The following is a 21,673-nucleotide window of genomic DNA, read 5'->3' on the forward strand; positions in this document are numbered from 1 at the left end:
CATAGAATGTGAAAACTGAATCTAACAAACAGGAGAGCTGGAGAAAACAATGATTCAGCCATATCTGAAGGCTGGAAGACTTTGTAGTTGGTTGTCTTGACCTCACTGCCCCCCTGCTATCCATGAATGTAAACTTCTTCTTGATCATGCATACAGTACCACAGATGGAGGTTGAGAGACCCATGGAGACACATTGGATGCTGGAATGCAAGTGCCTGACAGTGATAAGCTGGTAGTGATGCTGAAGGACTTGTTTGAACTAACCCAACAGTGACATGTAGTCCTACATGCCCACCTCAAACTTGACAATACCATGTACAGCAGGTTCTCAACTCATGACAGCAACTTGCTTATTCTATTCTATCCAAAAGGTGACTACAAATGTTCACCCATCCCTGGCACTATCAAGTTTATCTATGGTTGTGACAGGGCATTTGTCTTTGCTGTACTGGGATATTCCTTGCTGCCTCATGCTACAGAATCAGATCCATTTGCTGCCTACCCCCACTTTCCCACCAAGTCATACTCTTCTGCACTCTCAAACCACTTGGAAACTGTTGAATTATCATGGGTTGTCAGACACTTTTCCAGGTGGGTTGTCACAGATGATTGCATTGTCATTCTGTCTCTTTGTTGGGTGAGCAATTTTGTCCTCTCACCCAATGATATTTCCATTAACTCTTTCATGCAGGACTAATCTGTAGGCCTTCACATAGTATAAAATCCAGTTGTGTGAAGTATGGGTTTACCCTCAGGTGACCAGGCTTCAAGACCAGGTGACAGGGGCCCAGTCTGGGTGGCCAGAGTCAAGGCCAGGAGACAGGGGCCAAGTCTGGTTGGACCAGAGTTAAGGCCAGAGGTCAGGGGTTAAGTCCAGAGGTCTGGAATTAAGACCAGGAGCATGGGAACAAGGCCAGTAGTGTGGGAAACTGACTTGTCTTGGAGTGCACACAAGGGGAAGCCAGTCCAGGGTTGGATCTACCTCCCTTGGTCTCAGCTTATGTGCTGTACCCTTATGCAAGCCAGGGAGAGGTCCAGGACAGGGGCCAGGGATAGCTTAAGGCTGGGCCTTAGCTATAGAGTAGACTTGAGGGTATTACAGGGTTGAGGGTAACACTAAGTTGATATTCTGACTGAGGTGCTACAAAGTATGTACAGAGGTTAAATACATGAGGCTGGTCTGGGGTAATGAAAATAGAGCCAGACTTGTTAATAAGCTATTAGCAAGAGGATTAGCAAGGTGTGAACAGCCATGGAGGCTGTGCCAAGACTAATAGTCAAAGTCCAGGTGACCAGCATAACCAGAGTTGGATACAGGTTTTGTACTGTAAGCAGAGTTAGACAAGGACAAAGCTAAATATAGTACAGACAATGGAAAAGAAACTGGAGTTATGTCTGGGTGACCCAGACATGGACCTGGGAGGATCAGGGTGGAGCAGTGCAAGGCTGGGAGGCCAGAGTGGACCAGAGATAGGGGTAAATTACTGGACTTAAGTTATTTAGACCAGAGTTGGGTTTCTTAGGGCCAGAGTTAGGTTTTCTAGGCTGGACTAGGACCAGACTTGACCGGAGATAGGGGCTAGGGGTCTGGACTGGACCAGGCTTGAGTCCGAGAGTCATAGATATGACAAGTTGTCATTGCTGTTGTTGACAGAAATTGGGTGCTTGAAGTAAAATGATAGTGATTTTGGGTGACCAGAGGGATGGGTGGTGATTGGGGTGATGGGTGGGCAACCAATGGGCAATTCATATAAACTGTACATAATACTTTACATTTCAATCAACATTTTGTCCTTGTCCCAAACTTCAAAATTAGGCAGAGTCTTTATTGTTTGTGCATATTTGGAATCTTGGTCAACACAGAAACATAGTCCATTCTTGACATTTTGTTGAAGTCACAATGTGAAGACAAAATCAGAAGTTTGCATGCACATTCAAACCACTACCAAACTTGAAGCTAAAATTGATGTTCTGACACTGCCAATACATGTGCATAAACTTGAAGTATTGGTAAACATTGAGGCATTCATGAAAACTTCAAGTTTTTCCTTCTAAAAATTGTTGAATTAATTTGCAGGTGCAGTCTTTACATGTTCTACTACATTAAGACCTGTCATTAACTCTCCAAAATCTGTTGTGTGAGAGTGCCTCCACATGCCTGAAGTTTGGCATTGTGAAGTATGCAGAATTGAATCTCACATTTACATGGCTACTAGTCATATTAAGAAGTGGTTCAAGTTGTGCAGCAGTGATTTGCATCATGCCCACCAAAACAATCCAAGCAATTTAGCTCCTGCTGCAACCAAAGCTATGGCTGCAGGTATGATATTGTTCTAGCCTACAGAATATGATGTACTTGATATGGGGACACAGAAGCTAGAGATCTTGTTGGTGATGTGGCAAATCTAGTTCCCCCTTAGGTTCAAGCTACTCTGCAAGGTATTATTGTCGCTCTTTGGGAAATTTGAATTGTCTAATGCTGAGTCACAGCAACTGTGTCTTCAGGTCCTGCTTACCATCTCAATTCTGAGATGGCTCAAGAATACATGAAAAAAATAGAGCACTTTTGAATTCTGGTCATGGGCAGAGTGAATGCCAGAAAAACCACCATCCTTCAAAGAGTGTGCAACTCTACAGATAAGCCAGAGGTCTTTGATGGCAAAGGAAACAAGGTATAATTCTATAGGGTCAGTAGAATTCTGTAACATGTATCTAACAATTTTCAGATTGATTGTACTATTGTGCAAAGCACTTTGGCATTAAGATGGCATGTTGGCTCATGGCAATTCATTTGAATGCTGAGTGTTCCCAGCATGGCTACCACAGGATTGAGCATGAACTCATTTTTTGGAGTAACCCAGGCTTTGTGCTCCATGATTCTTGTGGGTTTGAAGCAGGGGCTATAGAAGAGTTTGACCAAATGAAGGACTTCATGGTTGATTGTGTAGCCACTTCAAGGGTGAACAAATGAATGTAGGTTTTGCATCCCCATGACAGACCATGACAGAACAGTAACTGCAGCTGAGCAGAAATTCTTTAATGAGTGTTACACAGGACATGGTGGGAAGGGTGCTTCTACAAATATGATTGCTTGTGACTAACCATCTGCTTAGTTCCTGTGATAGTGGTGTTGACAAAGGTGGATGCCTTGAACCTCACTGCAATTATGGAGCTTATGGGTCAAGGTTTGGCCATAACTGAGGCAGAGGAAAGGGCAGCAGAAAAGCAGGGAGAACTGTTGGGAAGATGGCTTGGCTACATAAAACAGGAGCTTGGCAGTCCTACCTAAAGGATATGTATCACTTCAGAGTGGGTATTTCATCATTCAGAGATAGTGCTACTAGAAAATCCTGGTGGCAGAGATGCATCAAGAGAGTGCAGACTGCAGTGCTTTGATGCAGTGCACAGCAAATGTGTTGAATGAGGAAGGTTTACAAAGGTTACTCATATCAACACAGCAGTCAAGTATTGTGCTATGTGTTCAATTTGCTCTGTGCAAGTAAGTAAGCAAGTGTGTTTTGGGGGCAGATACTGATCTTCTAAAAGGACATTGAGAAACAATGGAGCTAGGTTTCATGGGAAGATTGCAAGTGGATGCAAAAGAGTTGGCAAGTGACTTGTTGAAATGGTTTCCCAATTGCGAGGTGGGTGATAAAATTCTTCTGACATACAGAGTCAATGATGCTCTCATCTTGTGTTCCCTTGTATGTATTAACAGAGTGTGAGTGATTATGACATGCTGGATTTGTTGACTGGGCTCATCCATGCTCTTGATATTGGTGGCATGGCAGTATGTGAGTGATTTTATGGCACACCAAGTTGGACTTCTGCTCAATGACCTCATGTGAACTCTTGATATGGGTGGTATAACAGGGTGTGAATAATTTCATGGCATGTTTTGCTGGCTGACTGCTCAATGCTCTCACTCACCCCTTGATGTTGGTGGTATGATGGTGGGTGAGTGATTTGATGTCATGTTTGGTTGGATGTCTGCTCCATGGCCTCACTTGCACTCTTGATGTTGGTGGAAAGACAGCTAGTGAGTGATTTGATGGCATGTTTAGCTATATGACTGCTCATTTCCCTCACTTGCACTCTTGATGTTGGTGACATGACAGTGGGTGAGTGATTTACTGCCATGTTTAGCTGGATCTCTGCTCAATGCTTCCACTTGCATTCTTGATGCTGGTTCATGGAAGAGGGTGAGTTTCTAGCATGCTTAGCTGGATGCCTGCTCTATGGTCTCACTTGCACTATTGATGTTGGTGGGTGACAGTGGGTGAGTGATTTCAGGCATGTTTAGATGGATCTCTGCTCAATGGCCTCAAATGCACTCTTGATGTTGGTGGCATGATAGAGGGTGAGTGATCTGATGGCATGTCCAGCTGCATTTCTGCTCAATGGCCTCACTTGCACTCTTGTGTTGGTGACACATGACAGCTGGTGGGTGATTTGATGGCATCAATAGCTGGGTGTATGCTCAATGCCCTCACTAGCACTCTTAATGTTGGTGACATGACAACTAGTGAGTTATTCCAAGGCATGCTTAGCTGGATCTCTGCTCAATGCCTTCACTGATACTCATGATGCTGGTGACATGTCAGTGAGTGAGTGATGTGATGGCACATTTAGCTGAATGTCTGCTCAATTGCCTCACTTGCACTCTTGATGTTTGTCCCATGACAGCAGGTGAGTGATTTCATAACATGTTTAGCTGGATGGCTGCTCAATGGCCTCACTTGCACTGTTGATTTTGGTGGCATGACAGGATGTGAGTGATTTGATAGTATGTTTAACTGAATGTTTGCTGAATAGCCTCACTTGCACTCTTCACATTGGTGGCATGACAGGGGGTGAGTGATTTGTTGGCATGTTCAGCTGGATGTCCTTGCACTCTTGATGTTGCTGGCATGACAGCTAGTCAGTGATTTGTTGGCATGTTTAATTGGATGTTTTCTCAATGGTTTCACTTTCACTCTTGATATTGCTGGCATGATAGGCCATGAATGATTTTATGGCATGTTTAGCTGGATGGCTGCTCAATGGCCTTACTGCATTCTTCATGTTGGTGGCATGCCAGGATGTCAGTGATTTGATGGTATGTTTAGCTGGATGTCTGCTCAATAGCCTTCCTTGGTTCTTGATGTTGGTGGCATGACAGGAAGTGAGTGATTGGCTGGCACATTTATTTAATTAGATGTCTGCTCAATGTCCTCAGTTGCACTGTTGATTTTGGTGTCATGACAGGATGTGAGTGATTTGATTGCATGTGTAGCTGGATGTCTGCTCAATGGCTTCACTTGCACTGTTGATGTTGGTGGCATGACAGGACATGAGTGGTTGCATGGCATGTTTAGCTGGATGCCTGCTTAGTGCAATTCCTTGCACTGTTCATGTTGATGGTATGGCAGATGTGTGTGAATTTTGTCCAATGCTGGATCTTTTTTGATTCCCTTGACTTGTATCCTCTGGGTTCCACTTGTAGCTGGTGAGTGGTTCTGTGATTTTGTTTGTAGGGTTTGCTGAATTTTAGGCATTTCCTAAATTACCTTATATGACAGAATGTGAGTGATTGCATGGTTATTTGAGTGTATAGGTTGATTATCATTGTGTGTTGCCCTTGGTATGACCTCTTCATTGGCAGGAGGTGTGCAGCCTCATAGCAGCCATAACTGGCCACATTTCTCATTCACCCATGCTGTGAGCATGTTTGTCACAAACATATCATTACATTTCTTAGCTTGTAAGCATTGGCTTTCTATCTCTTTTTGGTCTATGGCAAACATATAAAATAACAGACAAAATTTGATGTCAATACTGCCATCCAAATGCCAGCTCTTCCCAAAGATGTCACTTTGTTGGAGAAGTTCCTAACTCTCTGGTCAGTGGCTGAACATGCCATTGGTAAGTGTTTCCCATTACCTGTACAAAATATACTCATTGTCCTAGGATGATTGCTTGTTGCTGAGCATTCTTACTTTTTAATGCAGCATGGGCACCATCTTTGGCAGGAGGTTTTGTCATTGGCAGTGGAGGAATACAACAACTCCAATATAGGGACTGGCATTTCAAAAGGTATCAAGGCAGCTTTTCATGGCCATAATGGTGATATACATAGTTTATGTGAAGCTATTATCAAAATCATCATTCAGCATTGGATGTGTAAGTGCATATTTTTACTATTTATGGAGCTATTATTCAGAGATTTTTTCAGCAAACAAGCTGTTGATGGAGTCAAAAAGCCAATAAAGTCTGTAGATGGTCAATAGAAAGAGTAGCATGTCTGGATATGGGACTATGTCATATCCATGACTGTTGGACTCAAGCCCAGTCCACTCCAGGCCCCAGCCCCTATCTCCAGTCAAGCCCAGTCCTAGTCCAACCTAGAAAACACAACTCCAGCCCTGAACAACCCAACTCTGGCCTAGATAACTCAAGTCCAGTGTTTTACCCCTATCTCTGGTCCACTCTGGCCTCCTGGCCTTGCACTGCTCCACCCCAGTCCTCCCAGGTCCATGTCTGGATCACTTGGACATAACTCCAGTCTGTTTTCCATTGTTTATACTATTTTTAGCTTGGTCCTCTCATCTAACTCTGCTTACTGTACAAAACCTGTGTCCAACTCCAGTTATGCTGGTCACCCAGACTGTAATGATTAGTCTCAGAACAGCCCCCATGGCTGTCCTCCCTTGCTAATCACCTTGCTAATAGCTTATTAACAAGTCCAGCTCTGTGTTCATCCCCCTGGACTGGCCTCATGTATTTAACCTCTGTACATACTTTGTAGCACCTCAGTCAGAATATCAACTAAGTATTACCCTCAGCTCTGTACTACACTCCAAGTCTACCCTACAGCTAAGGCCAAGCCTTAAGCTATCCCCAGCCCCCATCCTGGACCTCTCCCCAGCTTGCATAAGGGTACAGCACATAAGCTGAGACCAAGGGAGGTAGATCCAACCCCAGACCAGCTTCCCCCTGTGCATGCTCCAAGACCAGTGTCACACACCAAAGGTGTTTGGTGAGGTGGACATGGATACTGCTGATGAATGGAGATGAAGCCTATAGCCCTCATGTGAAGAATGACAGCCAGGGACATTGGCAGTCATCAATGCCAAGGAGAAAAAGGAAGGAAGTGAGTTAAGCACCAATAAAAGTTCTTAAGTGCCCATGCATGGCATTCCAGTTTTTGACATATCTCTGCCATTTCTGCAGATACTGACACCATTCCCACACCCACTTGTAGTGCTCAGCCATGTGATCCTGCCTTCCAAAATTGGAAAGGATCTGTGCACTCCACATGTTTCTACAGCACTCCCTCCAAAAGATGCTCATTTCACTAATTCTTCTGATATGGCCACCTCCACATCAATCATTTCACTTGTCCCCTTTGCTAGGGACCATGCCTATGTATATCTACCAGGAGTTCCTACCAGCTTCCATCCTGAAGTGTCCTGGTACATCCCATCATTGTCTGCCCCCTCTCAGCCCATCCAGCTTGGACAGTGCATTCTTTTTGTCAGTATGATGACCTCTAGGAGGATGTTCCTTGGATGCTTCAAGTCTGTCATTCACTTGGAAAGGTCTTATGTGATCATTTCAGTCTCTCCAGTCCAAGAAGCATATGGATCCTTCCTCCCTGCTCCCTGCAATGTCTTCATACCAATCTCATCTGTCATTCTTCCAAAATTGCAACAGCTACAGTATACTCTACTGTTCTCCACTCTCCTTGATCACATCCATGATGAGTATGATGCACATCTTGCCTTCTTATTGCAAGATACAGCAGAAGACACTCCCCATTCATCCTCTCTTCCAACAGAGCCTCATTCATGAATTTTGATTTGCTTCACTGAGAGGATGGTTTGGGGGGGAAAGTTGTGATCCCCTATGCTCCTGTCACCCCACAGACCCCCAAAGCTTGACCCCTGTTGACATCTGACTCACCCTGTCTGCTTTTGGATGTACTATATCAGCATCAGATCAGCATTGCCTCTCTGTCATCCCACCTTGGCCTAGAAGCAATCTCTTCAAGATGTGACATGCACAGCCTCCCCCTAATGTGATTCCAGTGTGCTTCCCCAGTTTCTGACATTACTTGACTCATACTTTGACATTCTGACTGTCCTTGACTCACCTATTGCCAATACTTACCAATCTTTTGACTTTGCTTACTGATTCTTTGTTTTTTTTTGGCTTACTTGTCCTTACCAATGCTCACCAATGCTTTCTAAGACAATTACCCATTGCTTACATTCCTTACTCATCAGTTACCAATCACTTACCAAGTGTTTGCACCTTGTTTTCCATAGGCAACACCCCTGTACTGTATATAAATCACTGTACTTAGATAGCAAAAGAAGAAGACATCAGAGAGCCCCTCTTGCTTGCATTTTATCATCTCTCAGTGAAATCATTCATCAGCTTCAATAGTTGAGACTTTATTAAGGGTCTAGCTATTGTCTACTTTGCTTATCATCATCTATCATCAATATACTTCGCTCCAAGTCCTCCCTGAGCTCAGTGCAGCTTAGGACATTGAATTAAGTTGTCATCCATCCTTCTGTAGGCTGACAGCAGTCTACCCTATCACTTCCTCTTGCATTCCTGCTCCTTCTTTGTCAGGAGCACCCCCAACCTTCAGCACTCATCTTTGAGTGTTATAGCTTGTAAAAACTCACCCAGATAACAGGTTCCACATCTAGATACTGCATAGGCACACCACCACTTGCTCTTATTGTCATTTGTGTTGGTTTTGGTTGGTTTCCACCACTGAACCACACTTTGACTCACATCATGTGTCTGAGCTTTTGTGGACTGTGGGATGACTGGGGCATTGTCACAACCATGCCTCAACCACCCTAGACCAGCTCTACCCTGGTCTCAACCAGTCTCATCCAACCCTTGCCCCAGTCCCAGCCTTAACCCTTCAACCCAGAAACATGTTAGTTTGTGAGGCACTGCAAGGCAGTGCCCAGTTGAGTTGTCTGCTCAGTTGGTACCAGGCCAGTGTAATACCCAGCCCAGCCACTAGTCCTGCCCAAGTTCCCAGTCATCCGTTGTTCATAGTCTTGCTTGATAATATTCTTATTCTTTGTAACATTACTTACCAATCAGTTTACCAATCATCACTGTACCAGCACAGACTAGTCTCTGGTGCTACATTACACTTGGGTTACCTCTAGTATTTAAGCCATAGGATAATCTGTTTAGCCTCAGTCTGAAATCAACTTAGTCCCACCTTAACCCAGTCCCTTCTGCTCTCTGTCTTCTGCTTCTTGACTGGACTATGGCCCATGCAAGGGAACAGTGCTGCACCTTCAGTTGCTAAGTCCAACAGTCCAACCCTCTAATTTCTTGTCTACCCTCTGACCCCCAACTGGACTCTGGACCAGCTTTGGACTGGTGAAGACCTGGACCTAACAGTATTTCAGACTCACACTTGTGTGGGTCACTACCCTTCTGTCCAAGCCTCAGCAATACTTCCTCAGTATGCCAACTCAAACTAGAACTCAAGCACCACAGGCATGTGCTACCACCAATCCAGATTCCACCTCAGCTATCAACTTATGCTGCACCACTGCCCTGGTGTCCATAGGGACAGCCAGAAGGTTGCCCAGTGAAGTCAACAACTTCAGGGGCTTCTCAGCCCACAAGTCTACCACTCCCACTTCTAATCAACCTCCTGCACCCACTAATGATCCAGATGATGAACCAGACCCAGACAAACCAGATGAATTCAATCTTGGTGGTGATGACCCCAGTGATGATGGTCCTGGCAACAATGGGCCAGGAGGACCCCATGTAGTCCATTTAGTTACAAGATATAGGTAGCCTGCATGCCAAAATGCCAACACTTATATAGACCCTGTGGTGGGCCTGTCTAAATAGATTAGCCATGACACATGGACAGGCCTGAGGGCCTATAGTGAGAGCAACATATGTACAGGCCTGTAAGTGCAATTCCACAACATATGGGAGGGCCTGTGGAGGGTAAGGATGCTGCAACATATAGACAGGCCCATCAGTAATGTCATTTATAGCATCACAACATATGGACAGGCCCTTCCATAATACCATTTATACCATCCAACACATGGGTGGGCTGGTCCATAGTAAGATGTACCTGTCACAACATAAAGACAGGCCCTTCAATATATATCATTTACAGGGTCACAACACATGGACAGGCCCATCTAGTAAGATGCACCCATGTCACAACATAAAGATGGGCCTTTCAGCAATATCAATTACATAGTCACAACACATGGACAGGCCCATCAATAGCAACACATATGCCTGTCACAACATAAAGACAGGCCCATCAGTAATATCATTTACAGTGTCACAACACATAGATGGGTCCATCTAGTAAGATATGCCCCTGTTCCAACATAAGGATGGGCCCATCAGTAATATCAATTACATGGTCACAACACATGGACAGGCCCATCAATAGCAACACATATGCATGTTGCAACATAAAGACAGGCCCATCAGTTATATCATTTACAGTGTCACAACACATAGATGGGCCTGTCTAGTAAGATGCACCCCTGTCACAACATAAGGATGGGCCCTTCAGCAGTATTATTTATATGGTCATAACATATGGATGGGCCCTTCAGTAATATCTTTTATATTGCCATAAAACAAGGATGGGTCCATCTAGTAAGATCCACCCCTGTCACAACATAAGACAGGCCCAACACCAACAGCATGTATAGCATCACAACATATTGATAAGATCACAGTAAAATATTGAGGCAAGCATCCCAACATGCCATAATTTTCCAACAAGCTGCAAGCAGCTTGCCCATTATACAACTCTGACCTCATCCACCCCAAGCATGAATACTATGCAAGACACATCTAAAACCCCCCATGGATGGTGAATGGAACTAACAGACTGCATTGTGTCATACATGAAAGCCAGATTTCAAGAGGAGGTATTCAGCAGACCTTGTGCCCTTCCAGATATATTGATTCTATTTCCAGTGTTATGTGAAGCAGATTGCATATTGTCAGTAATCTCACAGGCCTATCATTGCCCAAGTAAGTCCATCATAATGGTGTGATGGAAGTTTTCATCTTTCTGCAGTCAACATCAGGAAAAATTGGGGTGGAAAAACCTGCGATGCAGAAGCTGCTGAGAGATACACAGAAGTGACTGAGCCATCCATTCTGGTGACCAACTCAAATACCATCTGTGTATGGTATTTGCTGGACACCCTCAGCCAAAAAAGAAGGGTAAGGGAATGCAGAATCTCATATTCTACTGACTTGATGCAATGGCAGGCTGACATATGGAACCACCTTCATCTTCTGAGGGAACCACTGCAGGAGAGCATAAAGGCTTCCCCACAGGCATGGCAGATGGACAAGTCATATTTCTGCAATAATGCTGAGTTGAAAGGTGCCATCAACCTGTCACCCACATGGTTTCAACAGGGTCATGAGGTGGGTGATCATTTGTTGCCTTGTGAATAAAGCACTCATCTGTCTTGAAGCCCCAAAATGGCTTCCCAGAAGCCTCACAGCTGCTCAAATCCAGGATGGAAAACACTTCTACAAGGGAATGGGTTGACCAAATATCTGACACCAATGCCCTGTTATCTGTGATCCTGCATGTCATCCATCTGTGAATGTATGCAGATGGCAGGGAAGCATTGATCTACCTTGGTGAACAGGTGGAACAGCAGGTGGATTTGGATATGAGCTCCATACTGCTGATATGGAGCTCCACATATGGCAGCATGTCCATGATGGTGAATCAGGCAACTTGTTACCACAGGGATATCAATGGATGGGATCCATGGTATGACATGCTGGTAACCGTGGGCAACTACCTGCCCTTGGACTTTGTCATTCCAGTGTTGAATCTGCAGCTGTGCTACAACCCAGGGACAATCATTGCATTTTTAGGTTCAGCATTGGAGCATGGGGTGGGAGCTGTAGATGGTGACAGAGCATGCCTGGCATACTACATGCATGCCAATGTACATCAGTCAGTGCACATTCCCATGTGTCAATCACTGCAGATGGATGACCTACTACCTAGACCAGTTGCAACTGGAGAACTGTTGATTTGAAGCTGCAAAATTTAATGTAAGATGTAGTAGGTGATGCAGATCTCATATTTTATTAGGATATGCTGGCTCTCAAACTTTGGACAGGCAGTGTTGCCAAGATTTTGCAAATGGGCAGGTGCTTCAACATCATAGATTGGGCAGGTACTCAGAGCTAAAGAGTGTGCATCATAAACTGCAACAAAAGTAAACCTACTCATGCCATCATGCAGATGGGTGGGGGTTCAGACATCATGCAAATGGGCAGTATCTCATAAATGATCAACATTCACAGCAATGTATATACAACCAACCCCACAGTCAAAAACATGTAAACTATTGAAGCAGCATGCCCAACAACCTGCACAATGCCCACTGATAGGTTGATGATCAATCAAGATTTAAACTTGTAGGAACAATGGCAAGAATATCATTTACACCATGGGAAGTAAGGTTGGACAATGGCAGACACAGCCATATTTGGTTCAGCAAGGTTGGACAATGGTGGATGAAGCCAAATTTTGGGTAACAGCAATACATGGGAGATGAGCAGCAATATCTCCCTACATAGATAGCTACCAGTCACTTCCACATGGCCAATATGTAGACCTGTCCCACTCAGCTCTCTGCTCAATTTTCCTGCTCAACTGCCCCACTTAACTATCCCTCTCTCTGATATCAGAAATGCCTCTCACAACCACCATGGTGTCATGAGCTACCATACATGCCATACACTTGTATTCTAATGTGTAACACTAGGCTAAGCCCTCTATAGACCATACACAAGTTCCAAAAAAGGATTCCACTCTGACTGTTTGAGGGATTTGACAACTACTTCCACTTCTGATTGCTGCCTGTTTGCTTGCATGATCTCTTTGCATCAGGAGATGGAACATCTGCATCTGGCCTTGCAGGGGCCTTTCTGACATGAGGTGACTTCCAGGTGCTCCCAGGGATGCCCTGTTTCACATTCACAGGTGCTGCATTGGTGGTCACAGATCCATTATTGTTGGACTTGGATGAGTATTTGGCCCCAGGTTGACATTGATTCATGTCTGGCTCACTCAATTCTGACAGAGCCTGCTTAACACGCAGCACAAACTTGTTAGCCATAACAGCTGATTCAACATGACCGAACTTGCCTTGTGTGTGTGCTTCAGGGCAGATATCAGCTTTCCACCTTTTTTTCTGCTCATTGACCCCTCCTCAGTTGGGTGGTCAGTGAAAGGAATGCTCTCCAATCCATCTTCATCTGCATATTCTGAGTGGTCCCATAGTTCAGTTGTGTACTTGCTTCCTGAGTGCAGATCAGGGTTTGCTGTGAATACAATTTACAGCAGGAAGCTCACTATTCAGGGATGTTGCCAATTTCTTTGAATTGGATAGGGTGGGCAAATAAGTGTCTTCATCAGCTTCATCATTGGAATCATGGCTGTTGCTTTCCCTCCCATTATCATCAGTTAGTGCTTTATTTTGTGGATGATGCACCAGGGTCTTTGCATGGGTTGGAGGGGCAGAGAGCTGCTCACTATGGGAACCATCAGCTGGTGGTGGATTTGAGCAGGAATGAGAAGGGAATGGTGTCTTGGCACAGTTTTGCCTCATGCCAGATACCTGAAGACCAGAATCACATTAGTGCTGATCTGTCATGCATGAAAATCACACATGGCACACCTTTTTAGCAGAGGGATCATCTGTTCCAACATTGCTCACCTCAACCTTGCCATGATCACCCAAACTGTCATCTGCACTGTCATCTGTGCTATCATCCATGCTATCATCTGCACTATCATCTGCCACTCCCTCTTCCTGCACTTTACCCTTGCCCTTGACATTTTTCCTTCCAGGATTCTTTTTGCATTTGGGGGCAGGTGTCTTTTGGTATTTCTGCTGCCTCACAACCTGGAGGGGTACCAAAGTTCTATCCACTGGTGGCTGCAGTTCACCAGATCAATCAATCCATTTCTGAAATCCAAACACATCATTTGGATGGGATTCCTGTCACTTGTGCCAAAAGGACAGCAGCTGGGTAGCTGTTGTTGTCCACATGTGACTTGGGTCATGGTCAAAGGTAAATCCTTCAGGAAGATGGCAGGTTGCTATCATTTCTGCTTGATGATGACTGAAATTCTTGAATGGCACTGCTGATGAGGGATTTCCACATGCTCATCCTGATAGCACTCATCAGAGATTGAGGGCACTAAATACTCTGACCACTCATGGTAGTGAGCAGTCACAAATCCATGAACCATTTTTTGTAGTTGGTCCCAGCTAAGGCCCACAATTTCTCCTATCCAAATCTCTCCATTGGCATTTTTCACCAATTTCACAGAGTCAACCCCGCCTGTCCTCATTGCTTTGGCCACTGTCTTTTTCTGAGCACATTCAGGACTTGACTTGCCATCATGCTCGGGCAGTGTTCCTGGTTCCTCAAATGTTTCCCCAAGGTACTCTTGCCAGCTTCCTTCCCATGTGCAGACATCATTGAAGGGGATCCCATCCACAATTTCATTATTGAAGTCCATACTGTCATTGCATGAGTCTTACCTAGGCCTGGAGGAGAATATGGTGGACTCATGTGCATGCCTGTATAGTTCCCTCCTCATTTTTCCACCCAGCCATACACACTATGTGCATTCCACAATACCTCCACATCTCCATCACAAAGTTTTGGACATACTTGTACCCATACTTGGCTGCATTCCTGGGAACTAGGATAAATTGAAGACTGGGAAGCTGACCTCATACAATTGCACCTTGGTTTTGTCTCTGGTGTGGGGCCTTCCTGCCCATTCCACCTTTCTGCTATATCTTCAGCTGCAGCCAATTGTTCCTCTGTCAGGTCATCCTAAAGCCATCAATGCATTCTGATACTGTTGGATCTGCTTGCTTCCATGGGTATTGCCTTCTTCTACTTTCATTTTTGCAAGCTTCTCCTGAATTTGCTCTTGGTACAATTTGCAGACTACTGCCCACACAGAGTATTTGTAACTGGATCTAAGGGTAATGTGGGGCATCTTTGAACAGAGGGGTTTTTTCAACCAATCCTGTATTAGCCACAATGGTGCTTTGAATTGTGAGCATCTGAATCAGAACTTTTAAAGCATACCTTGCACTTGGTCTGGACTTTGCTCCCTCTCAACTCCTTGTTCCTGTCCAATTGCTGCATCTCCTCCCATATGGATAGCAGAACTGCAGGCTTCTTCTTCTTCCCTGCTTGCCTCCATTCTTGGCATTGGCACCCAAGGATCTCCAACTCTTCCACTTCAAACATTTCTTCCTCCCTTTCCCCCACATCTGATGGTTCTATATCTTGCTCATCATCAGCATCATCTCTTTCTGTCTGATCCCAGGCATCTGATTTGTGCTGGGACTCCATGGAGTATGATGTGGTATGATGTATAATGGTGTATAATAGATAGTTGGCTACTAATTTTTTTTGTGCCCTTGTTTGGTCTCAATGCATTTCAGTACTAGTGCAGTCATGCCAAGGAATTCATTCAGACCTCTGTGAAGTGACCAAAATATCCAATCAGGCTGATATCTTTGACAGGAGCTCTGTGAAGCAACCAAAATATCCAATCAGGCTGATCTCTTTGACAGGATCCTGCACATCTGGGCTGTCAGTTGGCTTGCCCAATCATATCCATACTTATATTGATACTGAACATCTTGTTTCACCTTCATCAGCTAATATAGCATCCAAATTCACCATCATAATCCAGGCAAAGCACCCAGGTAATGTTGCAGCAGGAAGGGAATGTGCAGGCAGGGATTGAGTGGTAATAAGAAGGCAGTGCCATGCATTGTGCAAGGCCAGTGTAGTTGCATTTGTATTTATGCCCTGACATGTGTTAAGGTACCAACATTGATAGAGCTAAATGATAAAGCAAGTTGCACTAGCAGTAGCATTTCTAACAACTGACCTCATACTGTGAAATCAGAAACTTCTAGATGGCCAAGGGAAGCAGTCAAAAGGGTATGAGAATGATTGGTCCTACCCCAGGCCATCAGGTGAAGCTGGAAGTCAAGACTTGGAGAACTGGAGGTAGATATAGATTGTGATTGGTAGAAGTCACAATCAAACAGCCAGATCCAACAACCCCTGTCCATTCTCCCCAATCCTCACCATCCAAGCATTCAAGGTCTTTCTCCCACAAGTACTTTGATGCATGGGCAGATTCAGCCTTTGACAGACATGAAAGCATGAGCCCACTGGTCCAGCAACTGATGTTACCATGGAAAAAGGTATGCAGCAGCTTGCCAACCTGAAAGTGGACTTCACATGGTGTGTCAGATGCAGAATGATTACATCTGTGAGTGGGTTCCACAGAAGGGGGAGTTCTTGAAGATACTCCTGGAGCTGGAAGCCTCCCCAGAGCCAAGGAACTGCACCTGGTGTGGCAATGACAGGGTATACAGATGTCCAGATTGCTTACATCAGCCCCTATTCTGCACAGAATGTTGCTGGAAGAGTAATGAGAGCCTGACTTTCCACAGGATCCAACAGTGGACAGGGGACTTCTATGAGGAATCTGCCCTCCACATGGTGAGAGATCAGTTGGTTGCCCAGAATTACATCCACATCAAGACCCACAGACTAGCATTCAGTTGCAACTGGGACATGGCAGAGCACCCTGTCCCCATGTGATTGCACAAGTCCAGCAAGCAGCAGGTGAACCTCTGCCCATGGATGATCAAGAGTGGGAAGATGTGGAAGATATTGAAGAAAACCCAAAGCACCTCTGTCCTCCAGCAGGGTCAAGATATCTCACTGTTGTGGATGTCACAGGTGTTCATTTCATTGTAGTGAATTGGTGTGAATGTGAGACTGCAGAACCCAATACATACAGTTACTCAGAGCCAAACTATTTCCCTCAACATTTGAGAAGCCAAGCACTGCATTCACATTTGTGGTTCTGGATGACTTCCTGAGGGACAACCTGGAATGTGGAACATCCAGTATGAACTATTACAGCAAGTTGCATCAGATCACATCCAGTGTGTTTCCACACCTCATTCCAGTAAGATTTGGTATTTTGGTTCCAAGTGTTGGAATGTCTGAAGGGTCAATCAGGATAGATACTGTGAGCTTCTATGGGTTGTGTGGAAATGGTGATACCTCAAGCTACGTAAATGGAATGGATTCTGCAGGACAACCAGGTCAGCAGAGAAAGATGGACTGGCATTATTTTGTGCAGCATGCCCCCAGCCTGGAATAAATGTTGATACCAATGAGGATTTGGACCAGTAAGTGGCTCCAATAATGCAATCCTCATATGCTGACCTTCTCCAGCTGGCAGTTCACCCACACAGTAGTAATGGATGGAAACTTCAAAGCAGAACACATGCATGAGTGGAAATCCAAAGATCAAGTGTGGTTGATGGATGGACTAGGTTATATGGTGACCAATCTGCACTACATGGACTATTTGATGGCCACTCCACATATCATGGAGGTATGAATTCATTCAACCCATCCAAAACATGATCTGAGCTCAGGCACAGAAATCCACCTGCAACAACCACAGAGCTATCAGTCAGGCAAATGCAGCCCAGGGAAAGCTTCATGCAACCAGAATTGGGGTGACTGCATGCACATGGCATGGATGCTTTTATCTGCATTGTGTTGTTGACTTCCAAAAAGGAGAAAGGTATGAGGTCAAATCATCAATTTTGACACCCACTGATGGCACTGCAGACAGTTAAACATGGACTACTCTTTGGCAAATGCATTGGGATACAATATGGAAGGGATCAAACAAGTGGTTTGCTTCTATTACATTAACTGCTCCTACATGATGAATCTGCAGAAGCATGTGGGTCCAAGTGAGATGATTGATATCCTGTCATCACTTTGGATTATCCCTGGAATTGGCATATGGCATGTGCATGGGCACAAGAAGGAATGTTATGCATGGTATGCCCTGCTGTTCATCAAGGGGGCTGGATGGGTAGATGGAGAAATCATTGAAACATTGTGGTCTGTCCTTAATGTGGCATCCACATCTGCACATGGGGTGACCTCACCACACTGCCAGGAACTGCTGGATTTCCAGATGAATGATTCCAACTTCATGAAGATGATTTGGATTGGTTGGTCTTAAGCAGATAGCCTATTGTGGAAGTTCAAAGTGGCTTGAGCAGCAGCACCATTGGTAAGGCAGGCATATATAAAGCTAGATGAAGCCTTGACTGCAGAGCAGTGAAACAGCTGGCAAACACAAGAGATTCATGCACTGCACAATCATGTTGATGACCCATCTGTCATGGACATCTTTGAAGTTCAATTAAGGGCAGGTATGGCATCCACCTTTTTGGATAAATGCAAAATACTGACATATCACAAGAAGCACCAACAGTGCATGCCATTGAACTAGCATTATTGGATGAACCAAGACCCAGCAGAAGCCTACATGGAGTGGCTAGTTGGCTAGTGCATGGTTTACACTTAGAAGAGGCCATAACCTCACTTCACCTTGAAGCAGGCTCCAACACTTCTTCCAGTGAATCTGTACAGCAGACTGCATTTCTTGACACAAATTCAGAGCAGGATTATGCTTTGGATGATGGTTGGCTGGACAATGTGGGGGATGAGTTGCCCACTTCAGATGGAACCCTGGCAGGACTGCAGGACAAATTGCTGCTTCCATCTGCTCTTGGCATTGATGCATGTTGAGCTTGAGGGCTTCAAAATCTTGCAGAAATGGAGCTGAAGCTTTGCACAGGTCAAGCTAATGATGCACTACATGGCCTCTGTCTGACATTGGCAGACAAGGTGGCTGTCTTTTGGGGGGTGGTGTGCACAGCTAAGAGCTATTTATTCTATGAAAACTTGGGTCTGGTATATGATCTGTGCTATCAATGTCTCAGTAAAAAAACAGGCCATGATTCATAATCAATGCAGAGATGCCATGGTTGTACTTGGCATGGGTGCAGATATCTTAGGACATTATCAAGAGCTTCATAAAGAAGACCTGGCTGTGCAGACAGTGGCCTTCTCCCAAAATGCACAGGAGCACTGCAGAACCCATCTTCCATGGTTTTGGTCAATCAATGTCCTGTGGGACACAGAATCAAAGAGCTGGATGTCTGAATGTATGTTGACCTTACTTCTTCAGATTTCAAGCAAAAGAATGGCATAAGATACAGATGGGCAGCAGTGCTATTGGAGTTCCTGGGGTGCAGTGTTATGCAGCAAGGCAGAGGATGATGTATTTGAGGTTGGCCAAGCATGCTGAACACAAATGGCAGGCCATGAATGTGACTGATATTCAGTTTGTCCTGGAGAAAGATTTGTAGTTAAATGTTAGCTCAATGTGAACCTGCAGTTTCTGTACCCCACCCTTGCATTCTGCCCTGTAGCTGATGGGCAGGTCAGCAGGTACTTTGCAGGAGATGTCCAGTGGCAAGCTAGCCCATTCATTCACCTTTTGCATGTTTTATTTCCATTGTGGATATGTCTGGTATGACATGAGTATGTATATTGTTTGTCTTGAAAGGCTCATGCATCTGCAGGCTGAGATGAATGGCAACAAACCATTGTTGGGAAACAGAATATTTATTGCTCACTGCAGAGGGTGAATTGGTCACTAGTGACTGGCTGAATGCCCTTGGTTGTATCTCCATCTGCTGAGAAATATTTATCTGCTCATTTGCCAAGCTTCCACCTCTCAAAAGACATTGGCTCCTGCAATAGCAGAATGCAACATTTTCCCTGAATTGAACCTTGCAAATCTCACACTCCACTTGTTTGCACATGTCACACCTGTGGGCATACCTTGGATCCTATGTTAGTGCAATGAGAATATTGCTTTGCATTTGCATCTGATGACCAATTGCTCTCAGCCTTGCATCTCACACAGTCCACCCATTTTGAAGTGTTCTGTCTATCAGGATGTATCAAATGCCATGTTAGCAGGTCGAGACAGTCCATATCAACCTTGCATATTGTGCAGGCTGCTCATTTGGAAGGGTTCCATCTATTGGGATCCACAGAATGCTGTTTTCACAGGCTGACATCTTTCTTTGCATCATTATCCTATTATTAGCTGTTATCTTGTTTTGTAACTCCCAAGTGAACACTGTAAATAGCATAGCCCACTCATTTGCCAGGTGTCTGTGTATTGGGATTCATCAGTGGCTGTATTAGAAGATTCAGATGTGTTGGCCAAATCAGACTATTAATTGCATTTGCATTGGATAGCAGGTTGCTATCACATATCACACAGTCTGTTCATTTGAAAAGGTTCTGTCTATCAGGTTCCATCAGCTCCAGTTTTAGCAGAATGAGACCATCCCACTATCTCATTTTTTAAGTTTCAAGTTAACTATTCTACATCACAAAGCCATGCATTTGCTAAGCTTCCACCTATTGGGATACATCAGCAGTTGTTTTAGTAGAATGAGATTATCCTTTGCAATTCTGTTGGCTGTCTAGCCATTATTGTCTTTTTCTCACTTTAAATGTACCTGCTACTGTAGATTCCTCTACCTCCTGTGCAATGGATGGGCCAGCCTCAATGATTGAATCCACTCATACAGCAGCTGGGATTGGGCAGGAATCCCTGCATTTGAATGCAGGAATATGAATCTCTGAATAAAATTTAAGTCAGCATAAATACATGAAATTGTGAATGTACTGAGTGATGATCCCTTGGGGATCATCTCTCCCTGGTTGGAGGGCCCAACCCCAGTGTTGATGGCTTTGGAGGCCATCAAAACATGTCACTTTGGGGGATGTTCCTTTGGGCTTTGGGATTCTTGGGCCTCCATTGTCAGGGACAGACATCAAGCTCACTTTTTTCCCCTGGCTCACAATGGATTCCATTGAGTTGGAGCAGCAATCCTGCCTTTGGCATGGCTACATCAAATCTTGTGACCATCACATGGGAAGCAGGACTTCCCAGGGTTCTTGTAGCATTGGACCTTGCATCTGTGGCACAACTCACAGGAATGGGGGTTGGGGGAAGGCATCCTTCTGGCAGCTACAGCAACATGACCATATGGTCTGTCCAATGGTGGACAAGGCTTGCATTTTGATTGGCCTTGAGTGGGAATGTCATCATCATCAGTTGCTGTGGTTGCCTTCCTAGAGCAGGATCAATGTCTGGATTGATGGGACATTGTTTTCACAGCAGCTTTGTGCTTCTGCCTGCCTTGCACTGGTTCTTCTTCATCATCCACCTTCTCTGGCACCTCATCTTCACCCTCAACATCCACCTCCATCCTGTGCAAGCTCTCTGCTATCATTTTCTCCACCTCTGCCTTGGTTGCTTTCCATTTTCCTTTGTTGCCCATAGGCATTTTGGTCTCTTGAGTGGGTGGTGTTGGTGTTGGCACCACATGGGGCATAGGGAGGCCCAACTGGTGGTAGTTGTATTGATGCTCAATGATATTGAACCACTTGTGGTTGGTGATGTCAGTTTTGGAAGGGGATAGGGCAGTCTTCCACTCAGGCCACAGGTGCTTGATTGAGCTGAGGTCTTCATCCCGCTTTAAGAATGTGTCAATACCAATGAGGGTCATTGGAATCTCATCTGTCCTAGCAATGAGGTCACATACAGCATCCTGAATGCATCAGTTAGTGAAAAAATGTGATGACACTA

The 21,673-nt window shown here is 44.8% G+C and overlaps 4 protein-coding genes across 4 annotated transcripts; all 4 read left to right on the forward strand.

Annotated features, from left to right (window-relative positions):
* Positions 1-289: 289 nt before the first annotated feature.
* F5J12DRAFT_704378 (uncharacterized protein) lies at positions 290-646 on the forward strand (the record flags this gene model as incomplete). The annotated part of the gene is made up of 1 exon (XM_051740548.1): positions 290-646. A coding segment is annotated over one exon (357 nt), but the record flags the coding sequence as incomplete, so codon positions are not given.
* Positions 647-2,205: 1,559 nt separating this feature from the next.
* On the forward strand, positions 2,206-2,420 carry F5J12DRAFT_889422 (uncharacterized protein; the record flags this gene model as incomplete). The annotated part of the gene is made up of 2 exons (XM_051747328.1): positions 2,206-2,320; positions 2,374-2,420. The coding sequence occupies 2 exons, from the start codon at positions 2,206-2,208 to the stop codon at positions 2,418-2,420; spliced, it is 162 nt and encodes a 53-aa protein (XP_051603959.1).
* Positions 2,421-2,987: 567 nt separating this feature from the next.
* On the forward strand, positions 2,988-3,278 carry F5J12DRAFT_808663 (uncharacterized protein; the record flags this gene model as incomplete). Its single annotated transcript, XM_051744721.1, has 2 exons — positions 2,988-3,060; positions 3,114-3,278. Coding segments are annotated over 2 exons (235 nt in total), but the record flags the coding sequence as incomplete, so codon positions are not given.
* Positions 3,279-3,560: 282 nt separating this feature from the next.
* Positions 3,561-6,166, forward strand: F5J12DRAFT_780426 (uncharacterized protein; the record flags this gene model as incomplete). The annotated part of the gene is made up of 21 exons (XM_051742471.1): positions 3,561-3,644; positions 3,719-3,794; positions 4,119-4,121; positions 4,147-4,202; positions 4,224-4,275; positions 4,304-4,360; positions 4,386-4,443; positions 4,497-4,525; positions 4,551-4,607; positions 4,633-4,689; positions 4,715-4,771; positions 5,028-5,098; positions 5,128-5,164; positions 5,248-5,250; positions 5,358-5,413; positions 5,486-5,488; positions 5,562-5,564; positions 5,741-5,743; positions 5,799-5,904; positions 5,991-6,075; positions 6,130-6,166. 21 exons carry the CDS (start codon positions 3,561-3,563, stop codon positions 6,164-6,166), a joined length of 990 nt encoding a protein of 329 aa, XP_051603961.1.
* Between the last annotated feature and the right edge of the window lie 15,507 nt (positions 6,167-21,673).

The sequence above is a fragment of the Pisolithus orientalis genome (assembly GCF_024613125.1).
Source record: "Pisolithus orientalis strain OTSU chromosome Unknown F5J12scaffold_4, whole genome shotgun sequence".
In the NCBI taxonomy this organism is placed as follows: domain Eukaryota; kingdom Fungi; phylum Basidiomycota; class Agaricomycetes; order Boletales; family Pisolithaceae; genus Pisolithus; species Pisolithus orientalis.